This window comes from Centrocercus urophasianus, unplaced genomic scaffold (genome assembly GCF_019232065.1).
Source record: "Centrocercus urophasianus isolate 14NV4802_14NV808 unplaced genomic scaffold, USGS_Curo_1.0 seq_1389, whole genome shotgun sequence".
Taxonomy (NCBI): Eukaryota; Metazoa; Chordata; class Aves; order Galliformes; family Phasianidae; genus Centrocercus; species Centrocercus urophasianus.
In genome coordinates, this window is record NW_024884574.1 from 22780 (window position 1) to 37206 (window position 14427).

At 61.8% G+C, this 14427-nt stretch overlaps 4 protein-coding genes across 5 annotated transcripts; all 4 read right to left on the minus strand.

Annotated features, from left to right (window-relative positions):
* Positions 1 to 75: 75 nt before the first annotated feature.
* On the minus strand, positions 76 to 3168 carry LOC122157471 (extracellular fatty acid-binding protein-like). Its single transcript, XM_042813133.1, has 7 exons — positions 2918 to 3168; positions 2566 to 2705; positions 2144 to 2214; positions 1492 to 1602; positions 1054 to 1155; positions 790 to 815; positions 76 to 230 (listed from the first exon to the last, which is right to left on the minus strand). Exons 1-6 carry the CDS (start codon positions 3005 to 3007, stop codon positions 790 to 792), a joined length of 540 nt encoding a protein of 179 aa, XP_042669067.1. The 5' UTR covers positions 3008 to 3168; the 3' UTR covers positions 76 to 230.
* An 834-nt stretch (positions 3169 to 4002) lies between these two features.
* LOC122157472 (lipocalin-15-like) lies at positions 4003 to 6845 on the minus strand. The gene is made up of 7 exons (XM_042813134.1): positions 6841 to 6845; positions 6204 to 6390; positions 5320 to 5459; positions 5112 to 5182; positions 4797 to 4910; positions 4282 to 4383; positions 4003 to 4174 (listed from the first exon to the last, which is right to left on the minus strand). Exons 1-7 carry the CDS (start codon positions 6843 to 6845, stop codon positions 4149 to 4151), a joined length of 645 nt encoding a protein of 214 aa, XP_042669068.1. The 3' UTR covers positions 4003 to 4148.
* Positions 6846 to 7141: 296 nt separating this feature from the next.
* On the minus strand, positions 7142 to 9168 carry LOC122157475 (lipocalin-like). The gene is made up of 7 exons (XM_042813137.1): positions 9008 to 9168; positions 8350 to 8489; positions 8144 to 8220; positions 7925 to 8038; positions 7681 to 7782; positions 7503 to 7528; positions 7142 to 7280 (listed from the first exon to the last, which is right to left on the minus strand). The coding sequence occupies exons 1-6, from the start codon at positions 9104 to 9106 to the stop codon at positions 7503 to 7505; spliced, it is 558 nt and encodes a 185-aa protein (XP_042669071.1). The 5' UTR covers positions 9107 to 9168; the 3' UTR covers positions 7142 to 7280.
* Positions 9169 to 11205: 2037 nt separating this feature from the next.
* Positions 11206 to 14071, minus strand: C8G (complement C8 gamma chain). Of its 2 annotated transcripts, none has more exons than XM_042813136.1 (7): positions 13914 to 14071; positions 13219 to 13358; positions 12581 to 12651; positions 12215 to 12322; positions 12003 to 12104; positions 11808 to 11846; positions 11206 to 11459 (listed from the first exon to the last, which is right to left on the minus strand). In XM_042813136.1, the coding sequence occupies exons 1-7, from the start codon at positions 14043 to 14045 to the stop codon at positions 11446 to 11448; spliced, it is 606 nt and encodes a 201-aa protein (XP_042669070.1). In that variant the 5' UTR covers positions 14046 to 14071; the 3' UTR covers positions 11206 to 11445. The 2 variants fall into 2 exon arrangements, with proteins under 2 accessions (XP_042669070.1, XP_042669069.1); XM_042813135.1 differs by having other exon boundaries at positions 12215 to 12334.
* Between the last annotated feature and the right edge of the window lie 356 nt (positions 14072 to 14427).

Here is a 14427-nt window from a genome sequence, read left to right on the forward strand (position 1 = left end):
ACCCCGCAGATTCTGCCCAGACCCCGCAGATTCTGCCCAGACCCCGCAGATTCTGCCCAGACGGTTACACCAGGCTGTTGGGAAAGTTTCTGTTTATTTGGGCCAAAAGGAGGGACCGTGTGCTGGTGAAGCGGGAGATGCCTCAGAGCCATGATAGGGGGGCAGAGCAGCAGCCTGGAGCTTTGGCACATTAGTCTTGTTCTTTTGGGAAGAAGCATTCATCAGCCATCCTGTGGAGAACAGCCAGGAGAGGTGTGCTGAGTATTTGAGGTGGGAGGCCAGCGGAGCGGGCAGGGCCTTCCTCTGCTCTCTGGGCTTCAGCCATCCCAAGGATGAGTTTCTGGTCTCCCCTTACAACTAAATGTGCGCTGCTGTGCGGGGGAAATGAATGCCAGGGCTGCCCAGTGGGCTGACAGCCAGCATGTTTTGCATGGTGAGACACCAACCCTGATTTGCCAGCTTTACTGGTTCATTTCATTGCAGTCCCTTCGGCAAGATCCAGTCCTGGCCCTTGCCACTGGATGAACTCAGCAGCCATTTCTCCACTGAGCAGGTTTTGATTCAGGTGTTGCTGCCCACCATCGGGCAGCTGTACCTCCACTGCATCCCTGTGCTCCCCACTGCAGGGAAGAATCCATCCTACCTGGATGTGTGCTCCAGCACATCTTCAAACAACTCAGCCCCCAGAGTAATTTGAGGAACTCATGGTGGCCCCGTGTTCGGGTACCAAGGGGGAAATTTTCAGGTGAGGATACACTGCAAATACTGCACTGCACTGCAGCAACTTACCTACACTTCATCAACGCTGCATTCGTCTGTGAAAATAAAGAGAAAGGCTGAGAGCAGGGCTTTGGTCTTGCCAGTCCCATTTAGCACCCACAGCAGGGGGCAGACAATCCAGGAACACCAGCGAGACAGAAGTCACCGCGTGCCAAGCCCCTCATCACCTCCTGGCTGCCCATACCACCAACCAGTCCCTGCCAGCCCACTCAGGCTCCCCGTGAGGACTGAGCCAGCCACGTGGCTCTGAACACAGCACTTGGCCTCACTCACCCTGGCTGGGCAGCATGGTGACCATCTCGTCCGTGTAGCTGCGCTCCCTAGCAAGCTTCCTGAAGGTCGCTGCGACTGCGGGGCTCACCTCACGGCTTCTGCCTGAAGGAAGGAGTTAGCTGCTGGCTGGTGGGACAGGCGATGGATGCCCTGGCACCAGGGTCCCTGGGCAGCCCGGTGTCTCCAGGATCCCACCCCCACCCTTTCTGACCACTCCTTGCAGCTCTTAGCTTCGTTTCACCAAATCACTTACCGAGGCCACGGATACCTGGCACAGTGCAGAAACCCGAGACCCAGCCCCAATATGCTGCTCCTTCCACTTCCCCTTCCACTGCCTTGATCCATCAAACTAGAACGGTGGGCAGTTGCAGCACAAGTGTCTCCATGTCCCATCCTCCCCTTGCCCCTCACACCCACAGCCCCAGCTTGGCTACGCACTGTAGAGCCTCATCATGTGCAAAGTCCTCCCATCCTTCACTCTAGTTGCAAAGATTACTGCATAGCTCTTGTAGTCCGTGTCCAGCACTTCCACCGTTTTCTTGGCTTCCTCTGAAAAAGGACATGGAGCAAAGTGAAAAATTTGCTACATGCCCCTGAGAGCTCCCATGCTGCAAAAGGACTATAAGAGTGTGAATGCCCATCCATTGATCCACCCTGCCCGTATTTCTACTGCATCCCTTCTCCTGCCTTTCCCTCTTGATAAGGCTCCTCCAGAAGCCTGGAGAGCCCACAGATCATGGCGCGGATCAGCAGAGTGACTGGGACCTTGAGTGCAGGAGGGTCTGGGGGTGGCTGCTGTGGGCAGCAGAGCATCCTGGCCAATCTGGGAATAGCACTTGGGTGGGGATGGGGGAAAGCACTGCTGTTTTGTCCTGTTGCAAAATGACTCTGCTTCACCCACAGTTAGGCTCATGTGGTATGAGGCTGTCCTCCTGCAAGCAGCTTCCTAGAAGGAGCCACTGCTGGTGGGCCATGGCCCCAGCATGGAGTGGTGTTGAGCAGGTGGTTGGGACCAGTGCTGGGGGATGTCCCTGGTCCCAGGGACAACTGGTGTGCCTCTGGCTCTGCCCATAACTCTGTCCCCACTCACCTGAGTAGTAGACTTCACCGCTGTCACTGGTCTTCTTGAAGGTAGTCTCCCATTTTCTGCACCCCGTTGGCCTGCAAGGCAAGGAACACATTCTCAAGGTGTGCTCAGAGTCACCTGGTTTTGGCCCTGCTGGGTGAGGTTCCCTCCCCAGGACACAAGCTTTGGAGTCGGGGTCTCACATCCAACACAGGAGGTGCTGATAGAGGATGGTGTGTCCAGGGGAGAGCCGCCACTCGTGCAGCGATGGCTGCCAGAGCAGGACAGGGAGAACAGAACCTGGCACTTATACTGAGGGGACCTTTGGCTGCTGACAGCTGGTGCCCCAATTCAGTCTCCCACCAGGTTTGTGGGTGTACTGGGTAGGGGCACCTGGATGGGCACCCGCTGACCAAAGCCAAGGGAGAGAAGCACCTGGCACTTACTTGGGGACAGCATAGGAGACCTCCAGCTCGTCCTCTCTTGGGAAAGAGATTCTGACCATTGCCATCTTCATGTTGCCTTTCTCACGCAGGAAGAACTCGGTGTTGGAGGCCAGAGCAACAACGTACCATTTCCCTGCAATCTGGCGGTGGGAATGGGCTGTGAGCCTGGCAGGACATCACCTGCATCCCATACAGACACCCAAACCCCTGCTGCATCAGTGTGCTGAGCCGGGCGTGCAGCGCTTCCAGCGTTAGCCGTGGTGTCCAGCTGTCCCCAGCCACCCAAAGGTCCTCCCACCCCCATCCTAGTGAGCAGAGCCCACAGTCCCTTCCCCGGCGTCCCGCAGGTCACCTCGCTCCTGTCCGGCACTGCGGCTGCAGCCCCCGCGCGCAGCAAGCAGAGCAGGGCCAGCGCCAGGCTCAGGGCCAGCGTCATCTTCATGTCCCGCAGCCTCCGGCGTCACCGCAGGACGAGGAGCGCTGGGTGCTGTCGGCTTTATAGGGCTGCGCTCAGCCCCCCCGCCTGCGTGCTGCGCCGCACGGAGAGCGCTGCTATTGTTGGCGTGGGGCGAGGTGCTGCTGTGGGAGCTGAAACCGTCCCAGGGTAAACAGAGGCTTACGGAAAGAGGAAAGTGTTGCAAGCCCCGAGGAGGGGTCTGAGCGGTGGGGTTGCAGGACTGCTATTGCACCACAGCTGAAAATGAAGAGTTTCTTGTTTTCTTGAAGCCTCTTGTGAAAGAACAAAAGTACTTCTTGTTCCCCGGCTGAGAACTGCCGGGAGAAGCGGGGAGGTCGTTCCCGGCACAGCGTCCATGGGCAGCCCCGGCACAGCTGTGACTGGCACCCGCCCCGAGGCCGCTCCCATCGGCAACCCCACGCCTGGATGGCAGCGCAGCGTCCTGCTGATACGCGTGCCTTCCTGGCCAGGGTGTGCTGTCCCTCTACCCTGGCTCTTAGGGGCTACAGGGTTCCAAAGGGCTCGTGTTGCATCCTCACAAACACACCCATGTGTGTGCTGAGGGACCCCCCTTTCTCGGCCATCACTTGTTGGGGAATACAGACGGGATGGGGGCACAGCCCCACTTCCCCCACGGCTCTTTGCCAGCAGGCATGTAGGGTGGTGGGTGGCAGGTGGATGTGGGGGCCCTGATTAGACATGAGGCAGCCCTTTGCCCAGGTGTGTAGGGAGCTGGGTGTCCTAGGGGCTGCCTGCTTCCATTCTGCCCAGCTGGGCTCCCCGCGCAGGGTGGGCTCTGCAAACCGCACAGTAAAGGAGCCCCCAGACTGCCCTGTGGTTTTGGAGGGATGGGTTTGGTGCAGGGCTGCGGTCAGCATCCCCAGCTCTGACAACAAAAGCACTGAGCTCAGGGGCAGCTTCTGCATCTGTTTATTTCAAGCAGAGAAGTGTGCTCCCAGGATGGAGCAGCAGGGCTGGGAAGGGGCAGCACGGAGTGGCCACTGAGCCAGGTCCTAAGGACGCACAGCCCTGTGTCAGCCCCTCAGCTGCAAGGAGGCAGGATGGATGGACAGATGGACGTGGGGTCAGCAGGCACTTGGAGGGGCTGTGCATCCTCAGCCTGTGCTCACTTGAGAGTCTTGGTGCACCTATCTGTTCAGTGTGAGAAGAGGGATGAGCCCCTCACTGCGAGTGCTGAGTCCCAGCAGAGCGCCCCCACACAGAGGGGACATGAATGCCACCTCCCTTCTGGCACTCACCCGAGTGCGGCAGCACGACCAGCATGTCCTCAGTCAGGCCCACGGAGTGGAAGAGCTTCTTGAACTTCTGCAGGAGCTGTGGGCTCACGTCCTGATTCCTTGCTGCAAGTGGAGACCAAAGCGGGAGCTGTGAGTGAGGGGTCCTACAGCCAGCACTGCACCTGGGGGTGGTCCCACAGTGGGACCCCTGGGATGGGCAAAGCAGTAGGGGACGGGGTGTGGGACGGCCACCAGGTACCTCTGTGGCCACACCCTGGGGGCTGTGCACCCCATACAGCCCCAGCAGCCATGGGGGTCTGCAGCTTGAGTGGCACATGCTGCAGGTGGGGATTTAGTTCAAAACGGTGCAAAATGGGGTCAGTGGTAACTGGGGATATCGCCAATGTCATGTTTTGTTCACTCCAAAAGGGACTCTGGGCACGGGAAGGTGCTGGCATGCTGGGTGCTGGCACAGTGGCCTTGGGTGGCAATGGAGGTCCCAGCCCTGCCCCCCCCCCCGCAGGATGGGCACCCACTGTAGAGCTGCAGCATGGTGCTGGGCTCCTGGCTGTCTTTCTTCTGAGTGTACACGACGGCGTAGTGCTCGTAGTCTGTGTCCATCACGCGCAGATCCCTCTTCTCTCCATTTTCTAAAAGACCCCAGAGAGCACCCAGTCAGGCCGTGGCTGCAATGTGCCCAGCGGGGTCTGAGAAGGGAGGTGCTGCGCAGAGCCGGCAGCTGTGTGCAGCCGCGGGTGGAGGCAGAGGAGCCGACTCACCTCCTTCTGCCCCTGGGCGCAGCAGGACAGGCGCTGCCCACCCTGCATTTCAGGGCCCCTGCCCACACATACCTGTGCCAATGTAGTGCCCTGCCTGCCCACCGTGCTGGAACAGCATCAGAATCTTTTTGCATTCTTCTGGCCTGGAAGGGGAAAAATGAAACAGCAAAAGAGGCTTGGAGCCAGAGGGCGGCACGCCAGGCGGCAGGACATGTGGGGCCGTGCAGCCCACAGCTTGGGCAGTGCCCAGCCCAGGAGGTACCACTGCAATGGGACTCACAGCGGGAGGACCATCTCCATGGCCATGTGTCCCTCTGGCGTGAAGCTGATTGTGGTGACAGATGATGTCATCTTGTCCTTCATGCTCAGGAACACAGGGCAGTTGGAAACAGCAGCCATGATGTGCCACATCCCTGCAAACTGCAGCGAGCCATCACTGCCAGGGTTTGGGGAAGATCTGGGGAGCTACCACCCGCCACGGGGACCTATACCCACTGTGGGTCCTGTCAGCCAGTGGTGGAAGACCTGCCACCCCAAGGTAGCGACCTGCCACCCACCACTGGGTCCTGCCACTCACCTGGGGGACCTGTAGCCACCATGGGGCCCATTCAGCTTGTGGAAGGGGACTTGTCAGCTGCTATAGGGACTTTCCACCCCCTCACAGGGACTTGTCGTACTGTAGGGACCTGCCACCTGCCCTGGGGGACCTGCCACCCCATGGCAGGCACCTGTCACACTGTCACCCCACTGCAGGAACCTGCCATCTCCAATGGGGACCTGCCTTTCTGCACAGGGACCTGTCACATGCCATGGGGACCTGCTGTTCTCTGCGGGGACCTGCCTCCTGCTGTAGGGACCAGCCAAACCTAGCATGGGGACCTGCCACCTCCCTGCACACAGAGCGCTCCTGCCTTGTGCCGCAGGGGTGAGCATGGCATTCTGCCCACGTTCCCTGGGGCAGCTCCGCGTTCCCTGGGCCACCATAGCCCCAGGGTGTTGTATTCCCACAGCACAGCAGTCCAGCACTGGTCTGGTTGTGCGTCGGTACCCACAGTCTCACAGCAGAGGCTCTGGAGAAGACTCAGAGCTGAGATCAGGGGGTACCTGGGGATGCAGCTCTGCCACCCTGCCCAGCCCAGGCAGGCTGGCACCCTATGCCATTACCTTCTTGGTGTCGAAGTCCAGCTGCACAGGGACCTCAGCCCCTGCCCGCAGCAGGCAGAGCAGGGTCAGCACCAGGCTCGGCAGCACCGCTGTCATCCTCGCTTTGGGGTCTGGATGCTGTCTGGATGCTGCAGGAGAGGCTGCGCGGTGCTGCCTTTTCCTGCACCTACCTTTATAGCCCCCACTGCTGGCAGCACCCCCCACCCACCCCACTTTATGCAACAGGTTACACAAGAGCAGTGATAAGTTGTCCCCGTGTTAGATGACAACTTTGGCCCCTTCCCAGTCTAATTGCTCTGTCCCAAATGAATGTGGCATTGTGTCAGACCCAGCACAGAGCATGTTGGGGACTGGCACCATCTGTGCCAAAGTGGGTCCAGGGAAGGGGCCGTGGGTGTAGAGGTGTCCCCTGGCTTCCCTCCCAGGATCCGGCTGTGTCAGGATGGGGAGAGCAGTGGGATGGGGCTTAAGTCTGGGGTCAGTTTGCAGCCTGCTGCCAGTGGGTGCAGACCCAGCTCCAGGGCAGGACTGGGGCACGGCCCGGGGAGCACTGGAGCAGCTGGGACTGAGCATCCATCTGGTTTGTGTCCATCCTCTTGCTGTGGTTTTGGAGATCCCCTCTGTGATCGCTCATTACCACATGCCCACACAGCCAGCCTATTCTCCAGAGGGGAAATTGAGGCAGGGAGGCTGGCGTGGCCAATGTGGCAGACGGGATCTGATCCCCATAGCTGGTCTCAGCCCTTCTCAGCCCTGGCACCCCTTTGTCCCAGATGAGGCAGGTTTCGTGACCAGGCAGCACCATGTGTGTGCATACAGGGTACAAACCCATCACCTTCCCTGCACTGCAGTGCCTTCCAACCTCAACTGAGCAGGACCCCAAGAACGCCCACTGGGCCCCACTCCACAACAACCCAACAGACACGAGCAGGGGAACAGTGGTTTATATGGGCTTTAATAAGGACAGGGGCAGATATGCGGGGTGCAAAGCCAGGAAGCAAAGGTAGATTATGGCACTGGGTCAGGATGGAGCGGTTGTCGGCTCATGGCACTCTTGGAGCTCCATCCAGCAGCAGCCTGCATGGGAGAGAGGAGAAATGAGCACTGCTGAGCTGGTGGGGGTTGGCGTGGGGTGGCAGTACCTCTGCCAGCCCCACACCCCCCATGCAGGGCCACCCCAAAGGGAGATGAGTGATGCCCCAGTGAGAGCTGAGCAGCTCCAAAGGCTGACTGCACCAGGGCTCTGCAGGGTGGAGGCAATGCTGGGAAGCCCCAGCCGCCATCGGGGGCGGGACTCACCTAGGCAGCATCTGCCATGCACTTGTCTGCAGAAAGAAGAAAAGCAGAGATCATCTTCTGGTGGTTAGGGGCACTGCTGCCCCGGGATCTGGTACAACCCTCCAAGCACCTCCACCTCCTCCCTCCATCCCTATGGGCTGAGCGTGGCCAGAAGCCACTGTGACCTGCCCACCCGTACCTGTCTTTGGCAGGATGAGGATCTCCTCGTCCTTCAGGCCCTGCTCCCGGGAGAACTGCATGAACCTTTCCAGGCGCTGGGGTGCAAGCTCCTTGGTGCGGCCTGCGGTGAGAGCAGGGTGAGGGCAGCCCCAGGGAGCCAGGGGAGGGGACCCAGCGCGGGGGTGCCGTCCCATCACCCGCCCTGCAGGACAGATCCCCTCTGAGGAAAGCCCAGGGGTCTCAGCAGCGGCGTGGGGACGTACTGTAGAGCAGCACCATGTTGGAGGAGCCGGTGCTCTTGGAGATCTGGGTGGCCACCAGGGCGTACTCGTCATAGTTGGTCTCCACCACACGAATGTCGTGGTTGCTGCCCCAGCCTGTGGGAATGGAGAGAGCACCATTCAGCCCCAGCGCTGAGCCCGGGCCCCCCACCTCCAAGGGCCACATTGCTGCAGGGTTGAGACGAGGGCCCAGAGGCTCACGTGGGCTGGTGTAGCTGAACCGCCCGGGCTGCTCCGTCCGGATATAGAGGCTGTTCCTCTTCTCGCACTGATCACCCCTGGGGAGCAGCACAGGGCCGTCAGAAGGAACACGGGGGGGGGGGGAAGGGTGGAGCTCAGCACCCCCAGCGCCCACCCAGCAGCCCCCAGCGCTGCACTATGCCCCCCCAGCTCCCCGCCACCCGTACTTGGGATAGGTGGAGGTGACCTCCATGTTGCCATCTGCAGTGACAGTGATGTCTGTGGTACACATCTTCATGAGGTGCTTCTTGTCCTTGAACCAGTTGGAGTTGGAGGCCAGGCCGATGCTGTACCATCTCCCTGCGAGCTGTACACAAACTCTGCTCAGCGTGGGCAGGAGGGCTGTGCCATGCTGCAGCCCTCACGGCTGGCAGAGCCGTGGCTAACTGAGCATATTGCTGCCCTCCCCATCCTCCCATCCAGGCAGGGCCACCCAGGACAGGGCCAAGCAGAGCAGAAGTGCCATTTGCATCCATTCACAGCACAAGGAATGGGCCAGGACTCTGAGACAAACAGCGGCCAAGACCACAGACCAGCCCAGGCTGGGGTCAGCATGGATCTGCGCCCTTCCCCATCACCTCTTTGGGGCAGCTGTGCCACCCAGACTCTCCCAGGGGCTCCTTGTAGGACCCAGCAGCACAGCCCGTGCCCCCGCTTGGTGGGACTCCAGTGCTGGGCTGAGGATGCAACGGGTGCCCCCTTCTCCTTGTTCCCATAGCAGTAGGGCCCCCAGCCCACCAGTACCCCCCTCGCTGCACATCTTTGGGGAGAGGAGCATCCCACACACCCCGGCCCCATGCAGCAAGGCTGGCTGGGCTGGATCACCTTGTCCTGCTGGAAGTCAGCTTGCACAGGAATGCTGTTCTGCGCGTGCAGAGCCCCAAGCAGGGCCAGCCCCAGGATGCTGAGCAGCGTGGCTTGCATGTCCGCAGCTGAGCAGAGCTGAGCCGAGTGGAAGCTGCAGGCAGTGCTGGACGCAGCACTGAGCCCCTATTTATGGACAGGCAGCGCAGCCGCCCCAGGGGGCTGGTGAGGAGGGCGGGCCAGCCCTGTCTCCCCCCCGTGCCGTTATGCAAGCAGGAGCAGGGGCAAGAGCTGAATCCAAAGGGCAGGCTGGGAACCTGTGAATTTTTCCTTCCTGTTGATATTACATGTTTGCCTCGGGGTGCCAAACTGCTCTGCAGCACAAACACAGCTGGCGGCCAGTTCACTGGCTATCCTTGCCCCAGGGCTGCACAGCACAGGGTGTGGGGGAAGAGGGGCTGCCGTGGGCAGAGCATGGGGACGCCAGGTTCAGGTTTTGCTGCCTGCCCCTGCCTTGCAGAAAAACATCGTTCAGACCCGGAGAGGGGACTCAGCACAGCACAAGTGCCTGCCAGGTCCTGATCTGATCCATGGGATCTGTGGGTACCTTTGGGTACACCCATGGGAACCCCCTGCCTTGTGCTGACCCCAATCCCTGCACAGCTCCCGGACAACAGCATGCAGTCAGACAGAGCCCCTGTCTCACCCCGCACCCTTCTCCAGGAGCAGCTGTCCCTGTTGGATTGGGGCTGCAGCAGGGCAAGGGCTGGGGGTGATCACTGCTGTTACTGGTGGCCCTGTGGAGCTGGGCAGGACTGCACGGAACAGAGCACAGGCAGGTCGTGCTGCCCTGGGCTGTGGCTCTGGCAAGTGCCCACTGCCAGCCTGCGGCTCTCTGTGCAGCACAGCCCTTCCAAGGCTCTTTACATAAGGAGCATGTTTTCATAGCAGCTGTTTTTTTCCTCTCGGCAGCCCACCCTGCCTGGCCGCCTGAGTACATTCCCTTCTCCACATCCAGCTGCGAGCCAAGCCTGTGCAGCACAGCATGTGCCGGGGGCTGGGCTGGCCCTGCTGCTGCGGATTTATTAAAACAAAACAAAAGCTGAGCTGGGCAGGATCGAGCATCATGAGAGCACCCTGGGCCCCCACATGCCACTTTCAGCCCTGGGCTGAGCCCACCCTTGGTTGGTGTGGGTGCACTCCATGGGCCCCTCGGGGTGCGGGATGCTGGGGAAAGCTCTCTCCATTGGGAAATGGAGGCGTGCAGCACCCCGTGTGCCTGGCAGAGACACTGAGGAGCGCACAGGGTCCCAGCGGGTTGATGCCAGGTGGCTGCAGGCCAGGCTGGAAGAGCCCACGGCTCCCATCGCCACACCATGCTTCCACCAGGATACTGCCGCTTCTGGGGAGCAGCTCCATGCTGGGTGAAGCAAGCTGTACAGGGTGGCTCTGGCCCATGGCGCCCTGACTCCAAGGCAATGTGCTCAGCAGGTGGCCTGGCAGCTCTGTGAGCGTGGCCAGACATGGCTGCCCCAGATGTGGGCAGCAGGACAGCGGCTGGCTTAGGACGGGTCACGTGGCGGATCCTTACATAAGGCCCTGATAAACAACACGTGTTACCAGTTTCCGCTAAGATTGCAAAACGTCAGTGCTGGGGGCAGAGGGCTGCTCACACCCCAGGGGCTGCAGACCAGCCTGCTGTGGGGCAACTGTGGGGAAGGGGCTTTCCAGCCTGCTGCTGCCTCAGCAGAAACTGCTCGGGGCTCCTCTCAGGGTGTTGCCCCTTCCTCTCCAACTCCAGCCTGCATTGGGAGGTTGGAACCAAAGCAGCCCTGCCAGGTTGGATGTGTATCAGGCTGCTGGGAGCCCTGAGCCCCTAGGGGTAACCCTGCAGTCCGTGCAGAGGACTCCAGGCATGTCCTCTGCCTGGCTGTCAGCTGGGTGCTCTCAGGGGTATGGCCCAGGTGGCAACAGCCTCTTGGAGACCATGGTCCACAGGGCCCAGGCAGGGTCACAGCTGCTTTACCAGCCCTGAAGACAGAAAGCAGGAGAGCTACAAGGCTGCATTTTCCTCTCCTGAGGTCCCTAGGGGAAGAGCTGACCCAATGCAGGCTCCCAGGGCCCCCAAGCCCACCAGTCCAAAGGCACCAAGTGAGCTGTGAGCTCCCCATGCCATGCTTCCGCAGGCTGCCAGGCACTCTGCCTTGCCTAGACACAGAGCTTTTTTTGTGTTTATTGGGGTGTTGCCGGTTGCTGAAGGGCATGGGGCAAAGGGCATGAAGCCGTCGGGTGACACAGCCAGGCTGGAGGAACAGGGGAGCCCAGGGTGTGCTCCCAGCACTGCAGAGCAGCAGCAGGCTCTGGTCAAGCCCCAGCTCATCCTTATGTGGTTGTGTCCACAGGCAGCTGCATGAGGTGAGAGATCAGCGCTGGGCACATCCTGGAAACACTGCTTCCATCTACAGCTCTGTTTCTGGAAGGGAAGGAGAGGTGCTGAGGAGTTGGGGCAGAGCCCAGTGCCAGGGTTGGGACTCACCTCTGCCTCCCCAGGCACCAATGACAAACGGTGGAGTCACCTTTGAGAACAGCCATGTTGTCTCCATCCCAGACGCCCCACCCCAGACCCTCATCCCGGTACAGACACCGCTAAGCCCAGCCGGACCCACACAGGGGCCAAACAGGGCCTTCCTCTGCCAACGCGAGGCTGCGCTGGGTGATGCTCTGCCATCTCCCAGCCCCACACCAGGGCACCGAGGGACTCCTGCCCCGTGCTGTGGCAGCACTGCAAGGCAGGGTCGCGGCAGCGTGGAGCCGTGCTCACCGTCAAGGATGTGGAAATCATCTGCAGAGTCGCAGAACCCTGTGACAGAGAGAGCCTGGGACGGTCAGCTGCCCTGTGCGGGGGTTCCCAAACCCACGTGGATGTCCCCCTCCCCTCCGCCCTGCTGGTACCAGACCCCAACCAGCGCTAGCCCCCTTCAGCTGCCCCCGCTCCCGGCAGCTGCGTGGCACCCACCGTACGTGGGGAAGTAGTAGCTCACATCCTCACTCAGGCCCACGGCCCTGGCGCGCTGCTCAAACCTGTCCACTATGGAGTCGCTGAGCTGGCTGCTGCGGCCTGCGGGGAAACCCACCATCACAGCCCTGCTGCCGGCCCCGCGCCCCGTAGCAGGCCTGGTGTGGGGCACGGCGTGGGGCACAGGCATCCACTGCCCTATGCCAACCCACCATAGAGCTTGACAGAGAGGCCTTGGCTGTCCTGGTAGTAGATGATGGCATAGCTGCGGGGGTCCGCCTCTCCCACCACCACCTCCATCTTGCTGTCGTAGCCACGGCCTGTGGGGAACACTGGGGCAGGTGTGGCCCAACTGGGCACCATCCCGGGGCCTCGCGTCACCACCAGAGGGCACGAGGGGTGTGATGGGCACCAAGGGCACACATCTCCATGGCCTTGCCGATGGCGGCACTCGGCACAGGGACACAATTGGACGGCAGAGGTGGCACAGTGGGAAGCACTGGGGGAAACCACTCGCGCCAAAGCCCCGTGGGAGCAGGAGGGGCCACTCCATGGCGCCCACCCAGCCCTGTGCTCACCTCTCACGGAAAAGCGCCCGTGGGCTCCTGCAGGGACGTAACGCTGCCTGATCTCCCAGCACTGCCCATCTCTGTGCAGGGAGAGAAGCACAGTGCAGGGTAGGCTGCACTTGGCCCCCAGCTTTGCCCTTCCAGCTTCTACATGGGATGTGTTTTCTCAGGAGGTTTTCTCCACTGGGCACCAATGTAAGGGAAGCCCAGTAACTGCTGAGCACCACGTGTCAGCCACCCCTATCCCTCCTTGCAGCTCCTACCCCTGACACCCCACACAGCTGTGTCACCCACGGCCACCCACAGACAGCCAGACATCAGCTGTGCTGCTGCTGTGGGAGCCCTTGGGAAGCGATCCCTGAGCAAGCAGCCGTGGAGCAGCCACACACCTGCTTCGTGCCCCAGACTCCCCAGGCTGCCTGTCCCATATCCCACCTGGGCACCCTAACTCCACCCTGTGATGGCAGCCCTGTGGCTTGCAGGGTGTCAGGTTCACCACAATCAAGACTGCTAGTACAAAACATCCCAGAGATCCCCTTGCACTGCTCCAGGGCAGCTCTTCCCCCTTGCAGCCCTTGCAGCCAGGTGCTGGCCCTACTCCAGCCCATCTGCAGCATCCCATCCCATCAGCAGCCAGCATCACTCACAGCTTCCTGAAGGTGCTGATGGCCAGGCTCTGCCCATCCAGGACAGCCACTGTCATTGCTGTGGCCTCCAGTCGGTGGCTGTTCTCTGCCAGGTAGCTGCAGCGGGATGCCATGCCGACCAGGAACCACCTCCCCACCAGCTGCACAGCGCCAGGTGGGCACTGGTCATCGAGGCCCGGGCCCTGGGGTTACCCCTGCCCAAGGTTGCTGCCACTTCGTTGTGCTGAGCACCCACTCCCACATTTCGTGCTCTCCCCGCTTGCTCGGCACTGTTGCCTGCAGCCTGGCCCCGTGCTTGGAGTGCTGCTCACTGTGGACCCTCATTCAGGAGCAGCAGCACAATGGGGTGCCCAGGATGTCGCCCCACAACACACACTCATGCAGCACTGAGTATGTGGCAGACAAGCATCCCACAGACTGCTCCCACCCCATAGCTCCGGTTGGGACCCTGCAGCCCAGCCCCATGCTCCCCATGAGCCCCCAGACCCCCATGGGGCATCTCCACAAGCACCCGGAGGCCTGACGGCAGTGCCCGGAGCAGAGCTGTGTGGGCAGCAGGCCGCGACATGCTGCGGGGCCAGGCGTGGGCTGGGGGTGTGCTATGGGGCCGGATCGGAAAGGGGAGCAGCAGGGGCCACACCGCAGCCCCGGCGCTGCTCCCAGTGCCCCTACCCGCGGGGGACGCCTGGCCTCACCTCACCGAGGCCGAGGTTCCCCTCGGTCACCACTTTCTCAAGAGGGCTGCGGGGAGGGGGCGGCCGCTGTCCCCGTCCCTGCAGCGCGGCGAGGAGCAGGGAAAGGAGCAGGAGGGAGCGCGGGGCGGCCATGGCGCAGCGGAGCCCCGTGCCGGGAAGCGGCACGGCCGGGCACAGCCGGGCGGGCACGGGGTCACGGCACACGGGGTCAGGGGCACAGAGCCGGGGGCCGGGCTGGGGCTGCGCGGGCCTCCACTGAGAGCAGCCGGGGCGGGGTGGTGGCGGTGGGGGCTCTCAGGGCCCCGCGGCGCTGCAGGCAGCTATGACAGCACCACGCCCGCCGGCCGCGAGCTCACTGCCTGGGAGACCCGGAGCCACGAAGCGGCGGGCGGAGCCCGAACACCGGGGGCGCGGTCCGACCGCACGGGGCGGGGAGACCGAGAGCGATGGCGCTGCTCGCTGTGTCCGGAGCGGCAATCGTCGCCGCGGGCGGAAAGGCAAAACCACCGAGAGG

Coding starts and splice junctions, on each gene's coding strand:
- LOC122157472 (XM_042813134.1), bottom strand. Junction 5,460..6,203: donor TGGACTTCGACACCAAGAAG/GTAATGGCATAG, acceptor GGCTCGCTGCAG/TTTGCAGGGATGTGGCACAT. Junction 4,911..5,111: donor AGGGCACTACATTGGCACAG/GTATGTGTGGGC, acceptor GGGGTCTTTTAG/AAAATGGAGAGAAGAGGGAT.
- LOC122157471 (XM_042813133.1), bottom strand. CDS start 3,007: ATGAAGATGACGCTGGCCCTGAGCCTGGCGCTGGCCCTGCTCTGCTTG. Junction 1,156..1,491: donor GCACATGATGAGGCTCTACA/GTGCGTAGCCAA, acceptor TCCTTCCTTCAG/GCAGAAGCCGTGAGGTGAGC. Junction 816..1,053: donor CACCATGCTGCCCAGCCAGG/GTGAGTGAGGCC, acceptor TTATTTTCACAG/ACGAATGCAGCGTTGATGAA.
- C8G (XM_042813135.1), bottom strand. CDS start 14,045: ATGGCCGCCCCGCGCTCCCTCCTGCTCCTTTCCCTGCTCCTCGCCGCG. Junction 13,359..13,913: donor GGAACCTCGGCCTCGGTGAG/GTGAGGCCAGGC, acceptor GGCGCTGTGCAG/CTGGTGGGGAGGTGGTTCCT. Junction 11,847..12,002: donor CTACTACTTCCCCACGTACG/GTGGGTGCCACG, acceptor TCTCTGTCACAG/GGTTCTGCGACTCTGCAGAT.
- LOC122157475 (XM_042813137.1), bottom strand. CDS start 9,106: ATGCAAGCCACGCTGCTCAGCATCCTGGGGCTGGCCCTGCTTGGGGCT. Junction 8,039..8,143: donor GTTCAGCTACACCAGCCCAC/GTGAGCCTCTGG, acceptor CCATTCCCACAG/GCTGGGGCAGCAACCACGAC. Junction 7,529..7,680: donor CCTCATCCTGCCAAAGACAG/GTACGGGTGGGC, acceptor TTCTTTCTGCAG/ACAAGTGCATGGCAGATGCT.